Here is a 7,521-nt window from a genome sequence, read left to right on the forward strand (position 1 = left end):
GTTCTTAATTTTTCTTGTAATTTTTTCAAAATCTGTGTTGAGGGGCTGTTTTCCCTCTCTACAGTAATTACGTGCATGCAGAAAAGCACTGAAGGTGACAGCCTGTTGAGTTGAAGATAGAGGTGAGAAAGCCTTGATGTTCCCCTTTTTCTTGTCATAAAAACAGCCCCAGACAAAGGCTCAAAACTGGTTTAGCTTTTAATTTCAACACATTCATGGTTGATGTTGGAGATGACTGTATCACATCTCTCCGCCTCCCTTAAACAAGAGGAAACGCCGATACTGCTTTTTGTGTCCACTCTTGCTGGATGTAAGATTTCAGTTGCTCGACAGTCTGTGGCTGCTGGTGTTTGATTAATAGAGATTATAAGAAGGTATTTTTTTCTTCCTGAACACAATGCCATATTGAGTTTTTAATTTGTAAAGCATAGGTTCAACTCATTTGGATGCAAGCTAACATGCACACACTGGGTTACTTATTCACACTCTCTTGTGTGCTTGGCTGTGGTGCATAAATACTGATTTGCAAATGTATGTACAGTATGCCCTCAAGCACATTCAAACAACACATCTGTAAGCACTTGCTCACACTTACAAGTACACACACAGACGCATCACGTTCCTCAGTTGGGGCTTACGCTATTGGTTGGTCTTAACTGCTTTGTAGTATTTTTAGGCCTGTTATTCTGGGGCCTGTCCTGGCAGGACACTGGGAGAGTATATAAGCCTCCCCCTTCAACCAGGGACCACCAAGAACACACAGTGGAAACATCTCTGACTGACACTCCAGCAAACATCCAGCAGGCATTTTTAATTCTCTCAGGGTGAGTGAAGGCCACAGTAACATTTATGGATGTAGAAACAGTTAAACTTTGATAGATTTAATTTACCTGGATTACTTTTTAGAGTCGGTCAGACTTAAAGAGTTATTGTGAACACTGAGTGGTATCAGTGATACTGTTGTATTCTGAAAAACGAGATCATGCTTTTATTTTACTGTTGGAATTAAAGGTACTCCAACATAAAGGGGCAATACCTTTTGAGGTTTGGGACACTGATTTTGATCTCACTCCAGGAAGTGTCAAGGTCCAGGTTAGCTGCAGCCCAGTGCCCTCAGTTCCAGTTGGACTTAATGACCTGCTGCGGGACACTTGAGCTGGGCAGATACGTGCCAACATAGGGCTTCAGCCTGGGTCAAGGTTGAAGGACGGTCACTGTGCCAACCTGCTGTCTCTTTGAAATGCCAAGTTGTTTTTCACCAGGTTAATGTTCCCAGGTGTTTCTTTTGTAGAACTCATAATGAACACAGACATGAGCTGGCCAGTTCATCACATGTAGGAAGCTGAAGTGCCACGTGGTTAAAGGCTTTGACTTCCTTTGTGCTGAAGCTGTGACACTGACTAATGATTCTAATCTCTGCATTAATTTAAGGTTATGAATAGACATTACATAATTGCAGATTTGTCACTGTCTTACATGGAATGTGCAGTATGGAATAATCTCTTTGCATCCTTATTAAGTGCACCATGTGCTACAGGGCAATGGATCTTATATTAAAGATCCCATCAGCAGTTATGTGTCTTATCTTAAACAGGACAATGTGTCCTGAAGTTCTACCTTTAGAGAGAATTTACTGTCTGCCTTTTCTCTGCTTAGGAAACCATGCATCCAACATAATGTCAGCTGAGGTTGCAGTTCAGAAGTTCTCCTTTCCATTCACCTGTGCTGTACGCCTTTCTCCACAAGAGGAGGTGACACAGAATGGATTCGCACAGGTGAAGGACTCAGGGCTTCATGAGCTAAAAGACGATCCAATCTTAAGCGAACCAAGCCCCATTTCTGTTTTAGGCGCTGTCACGAATAATGACAACCAAGCCCAGGAGAGCTCAAAGCCTCTTCCTGGGGGAGACACAGCAGCTGCCCACGTCTTGGTCTGTGCCAAAGCATCCCAGAATGCTGTGGAATCCAGGTGGAGCATGTTTGAGAGTCTCAGGGTGGAGAGCGAGGATCAACGTCCAGCAGCAAAGAGACAGCTGTCATCTGAGAGCGCAGCTCGGACTATCACAGCAGTGAAGAAGAGTGCCATGAGGAAGGAGGCTGATGAACAAAGACATCCTCAACAGAAAGCACAACTGGGACAGAGGGTGACAAGCCGTGCTGCTGTGGCTGGCAAAAGAAAGCTCAGAAAGGACCTCTTCACCAGCTCAGAGGTCTTTCACAGGCTTGACTCACATGCCATCAGGGCAGGAGCAGAGGTAATGAAATGCAAATCGACCACACATTCAGATCTTGTTCTTAGATCTGTAGCCTAAGCAGTGCCAAACAGTGCCAAATGCACCACCAGCCAAGGTAAACAGAATTAACAGTTCATAGCTTGTCATTCAATCACCTAATCCATACTTGAGTGAAGAGAAGGGATGATTACATCTGCTGGAGTGTGCATGGATGAAAACTTGGTTAGATCAATGCACACGATGTAAAACGATGACAATAAGTATGTGGCAGTGGTTAAAATGAAATTCTGGGATGTTTTTTTTTTTTTTTTAAAGTTAGCTTCCATCGAACATTCCTGACCTATAAAAAAAAAATCTATTATACATGACAGTGCCCTTCTCTGTATGTTCCTTAGCTGAAGGAAAAGTGCGTGTATGATGTGAAGACCATAGTTACAAGCATCATACAAGGAGCAAGAAACGAGCTGGAGAGACTCCGTGCCATCTGGGTCTGGCTGTGCCACAACATTGGTAGGTTAACAACAACAACACTCAAACTAAACTTGCATTCTACATTCTGCTGGGCTTTGCGGATATATTTCAGGACACTGTAGGTTATATATTGTTTTTTTGGAGATAGTGTCACATTTTCCTGCTTTGCTAAAAGGAATGTTGTCTTTATAGAGTATGACGTGAGTGGGTACCTTGGCCACTCAGAGAGGCTGAGCTCCACAGAGGAGGTGATAGCGGCTGGTCGGGGTGTTTGCTGCAGCTACTCTAATCTTTGTTTAGAGATGTGCAGGTAAACAGGACAGAGATCCACACTTTTTAGCATCTGTGATGACAAATTACTGTACCAACAGGAAGGTTGTTCACATGTGGGAGCAGCTGATTGATCTTTCCAAGCCCAAGTAATGTCAAGATCAAGGCCCCATCTCCAAAAGAGTTGAAGAGGAGGCTATGAAGATGTAGGGCAGGAGCAAAATGGAGAGCAAGGAAGAGGAAATCTAAAACATTTCATCTTTTGACCATCATGGGAATGTGAGATCACTAGCATGTAAAGTAGATAAGCTTGGAGCACTGACAAGAATATGGTGGGAGCATCAGAAATGCAGTACTATTTGTTTCACCGAGACGTAGCTGCAGGAGATTCCAGAGTCTGACGCCTCTCTGAACAGCTTTCAGATTATAGGTGCAGATACACAATGCGGACAAAACAGTAAGAGTAGGACTGTTAACTAAATCCACCCTCAAAGTTCCATAGGAATTAAGAGGATGAGTAACAGCCATGTACTGCTAATTAAATGCACTTCATGAACTGTGAAAAAAAAACAAGAGCTATATCTGAGACTCTGCAGGCCTCAGAGAGCATGTTAAACGTTAGGAAATTACTGAAAAATATTTTCTTCCAAACCCATGTGAGATAACATAATAGCATCAAACAGACAATTATTACTTTAAGTTGCTGCTAAAAAGGCCCTTCTGCAAGCTACTGAATTATGGGATGTTCTTTTCTTGGATGAGCGTTGTTGTTCATCTGAGGTTGTCCTAGCCAATATTTTAGAGTTTGGTAAGAACCCAAAATGTGTCCTGATAAATAAAAACCTTGAAATCTTTTTCACTTGACTTTTCTTGAATGGTTTAGAACGTCAATACATTTTCCAACCACTTTTTCATTCTTGTAAATGTCATTACACAATCAAAGAGAGTGAATGTTTGGTACATTCTCCTTTCATCAGTTCAGTGTATTTTTTCAACCTTCAGAGTTTCAAAGGCGGTCTTGAGTGTAAAATTAAGTTTGGCTTGAACAAAAAGCTGAGAACATGTTTTGTTTGCTTTGTGTTTTCAGAGAAGTGGGCATTGAGTGCCAGGAAGTGCCGGGCCACAGTAAGGGCATTGGGTACCGTCAAGGCCAGAGCCTCAAGCATGTGAAATCGGATCACCTGTGGAACGCTGTGTTGCTGGGAGGACAATGGTTTCTACTGGATGCCTGTTGGGGAGCTGGAAGAGTAGATATGGAACATGAAAGCTTTGTCAAAAGGTGTGGAAAGAATCTGACATGCAGTGTTGATGTAGTCTTGCATAGAAATGCTTCTGTGAAATAAATCCAAAGTCAGATTTTAAAACCTGGTCTGAGTGATTGTATTCCTTTCATTTTTTCACCTTAAACAATTCCTTAACTGCAACAGTCTAACAGTCTGCAGTATGTTCATTTTAATACACTCATGACTAGCAGACAAATTAGTCTCAAACTGGTTTGATGTCTCCATTTGTTATGTTCAAGGTTTGATGATTTCTATTTCCTAACGGATCCGGAGGAGTTCATCGATTCGCACTTCCCAGATGACGAGAAATGGCAGCTCCTGGACATGACCATCACCCTGGAGGAGTTTGAGAGGAGGGTCTTCAAGACCTCAGCCTTCTTCACTTTGGGGCTCAGGCTGATAAACCCTCATCATTTTCACATTGTTACAGGTGCACTTTGTCAGGGGGTTAACCATACATTGATTTTACTGTTATTCAGAAATGTATGTTTTCTCCAAGAATAAGTAAGAACTTTCTTCTTATGAATTCATTCAAAAAAGTACATTTCAGTTCTGCCAGACAATGCTGCTCTGTTTTCCCCCATGAAACAGAATTAGTCTTATAGCTTTTTTAAAGAAGTAATTTTAAGAAGTAATTATTTGTCTTCTTCTCAGATAACGGGGAGGCAAACGTGTCCCTTGGCTTCTCCAGACCAACAACTTTCACTTATGAGATCACACAGCACCGAGACCTCCTCCACTGTGGAGCTTCAGAGCAAAAAGAGTCAAGCAGCTCATCATTTGGCCTTCTAACAGTCTCCCATCAGAGCATGAAGTTGCAGCTACTGCCGCCTGCAAGTGGCACATATGATGTGAAAGTGTTTGCAAGACCTGAAGCGGCTACAACAGCTCTGGTTTGGGTTTGCTCCTTCACAGTTGAATGTCCAGCTTCCAGGGCCATGGAGGATATCCCAGAGAACCCCTTCTTGTCTTGGGGCCTTCAGCCTGCAGCGGGATCCTTGGGTGTAGCAAGCAGTAGCCAGGGCGGTGAGGTTGCCGAAGTGGATGAGGGTGCGTTTGACCTGGTGTTGAAGACATCCAGGCCTCTGATGGTGCTATGTGAACTGGTCCATCTACAGATGGAAGCTGCTGTGGCCAAGCGTTGCCTGGCAACTCAGATTCAACCGGACATCCTCACTTGTCACGTCTTGTGCCCCTTGCGTGGCTTCTACCGGCTGTCGCTGTTTGTGCGGGACTATGAGAAAACACAGGTCAAGTTCAAGAATGCTGCAAACTTCTTGTTGCACTGCAAAGGGAAGGTTGTCTCCCCAGATGAGCTGTTCCCTCAGAACCTGGGCTCTGCGTGCGGGCCGGGGATCCGGACGTCTGAGGCAGGGTTGTCCAAATTTAGCCACAACAGTGCCGTGGTGAGTACACAGCAAGGCAAATGTAACATCACCTTCCACAACCAACGGGACCTTGAGCTTCACTGCGTGCTCAGCAAAGAGGAGAACAAAATGCCAGCTTTTCCACTTTCACGTCACTTGTTCTGCACATATACAGACAGCAAGGTGACAGTGAGCCTCAGCCTACCTGAGGAAGGTGTGTATCGGCTGGGAGTCTATGCCCGCCTCACTCCTGGTGGAGATTTCAGTCCCATGTGTGACTTTGTTTTGAGGAACAGCTGCGTTCACCCACGGCCCCCGTTCCCCTCCGTCTACTCAGCCTGGAGGAAAGGCTGCGTGCTCTTTGAGCCTCGTGTGGGCCTCCTTGAGCCTCTCTCCCGGGTCCAGTTCAGGATACGGGTCCCCGGGGCCATAAGAGTAAGTGTAGTAGGAGAGACACGAACTGATCTGAAACCGAACAAGAGCAGAGTCTGGGAGGGGGAGGTTTTCACTGGAAACGGTCCCCAGCAACTGAAACTGGCCGCCTCTTTGGACGAGTCCTGTGACATGGCTGTTCTCATGACTTTTGACGTAAATCAGCTGGAGAATTAAGTGTCAAATCGAACAGCTGCTGGATGAAGCTGCAGAGGAGGACTAATGCAAATCAGTCTGTGGTTTATATAAGTGGTTGGATATTTAAACTGTGAGGTGTAACCGAGTCAACAATACATAAACAGAGTCATTTCAATGTTAGTCACAATAAAGTGGATACAAATTAACTTCAAAACATGAACCTGTATGTAACCTTTGCTACAATGAAGCAGTTCAAATACACATGACATTTTTTAGGGTTATTGAAAACCAAAATAAGAAAATGTTGGGATGATAGGGAAAATTATTTTTCATGTTTTGTCATGTCAATTTGATTAAAAGCATTAATTCCTGCATTTCAGGCTGACACCACAAAACAAAGAAAATAAAGAGTTGGATTCTTTGTAATCTAGCTATTCCTTCTAACAACATTTTAAAGTCACTCTAGCCTTGAGGATACAAAAGGGATGAAGGCTTTCGGTTGTCATTTTTGGGCTTTTCATTGTCATGTTGTTTTCTGTTGCGGAAAGGTCAGAACTGCAGGCAGGCCGGTCCAGCACCCGTATCCTGTTCTTCCTTAGCCATGCGTTTGTAACGAAAGCAGAATCGGGTTTTCATTCTTCTTGAAAAATGCATGAATGTCTCTGGAAAAGATGTCATCTTGAAGACATTGCATGTCGCTCTAAAATCGTATTTTTCTTCATTAGTGCTGCCATCACAAAGTGTAAATGCGCTTTGCCAAGGGCACTAATACCACCCCATACCATCACAGAGTCTGTTTTTTAAGCTGTTGGATGGATGGTCCTTTTCATCTTTGGTCCAGAGCATGTTGCGTCTTCCAGAAAAGATCTTAAACATTGACTACTTATCAGTCTGTATTTGTCCAAATCAGAGGCCTCCAAGCCCCCTGGAACAAGTGACTTTTTTGCACAGCACTGTAAGCAGGATTTGTGGACATAACTTAGTATCGTAGGTTTCCCACAGCCATAGCTTGTTCATGTGGTTGTTGAAGCAGTGTCGTCTGAGGGATCAGAGTTCACGTGTTCAGCTTAGGCTTGTGTCCTTGCACTTAACACACAGAAATTCTTCCAAATTCCTTGAATCATTGGATGACATTATGCATTGTAAAAAGCAAAATATGATCACAATCACCTGCTTGAAACATAATTTTTTTTCTCCAAACCTCTTTACGGGTTAATTGCCCCATCCCAACTTTTTTTGGAAAGGGTCTGAAATTTAAAAACGGATGTTTATTAACAAACACAGGTGACAAAAGACTTGTCACATATCTTCAGCTCAGACTGACAA

The 7,521-nt window shown here is 43.5% G+C and overlaps 1 protein-coding gene across 2 annotated transcripts; it reads left to right on the forward strand.

Moving 5' to 3' along the window:
- Window positions 1-758: 758 nt before the first annotated feature.
- On the forward strand, window positions 759-6,324 carry ky (kyphoscoliosis peptidase). 2 transcript variants are annotated; one of them, XM_072365893.1, is made up of 7 exons: window positions 759-824; window positions 1,657-2,255; window positions 2,630-2,744; window positions 2,898-3,015; window positions 4,063-4,254; window positions 4,498-4,688; window positions 4,913-6,324. In XM_072365893.1, exons 2-7 carry the CDS (start codon window positions 1,677-1,679, stop codon window positions 6,232-6,234), a joined length of 2,517 nt encoding a protein of 838 aa, XP_072221994.1. In that variant the 5' UTR covers window positions 759-824; window positions 1,657-1,676; the 3' UTR covers window positions 6,235-6,324. The 2 variants fall into 2 exon arrangements, with proteins under 2 accessions (XP_072221994.1, XP_072221993.1); XM_072365892.1 differs by lacking the exon at window positions 759-824 and adding an exon at window positions 1,045-1,262.
- The last annotated feature ends 1,197 nt before the right edge of the window (window positions 6,325-7,521 follow it).

Source organism: Leuresthes tenuis, unplaced genomic scaffold (assembly GCF_036924035.1).
Source record: "Leuresthes tenuis unplaced genomic scaffold, fLeuTen1.0.hap1 SCAF_15, whole genome shotgun sequence".
Lineage (NCBI taxonomy): Eukaryota > Metazoa > Chordata > Actinopteri > Atheriniformes > Atherinopsidae > Leuresthes > Leuresthes tenuis.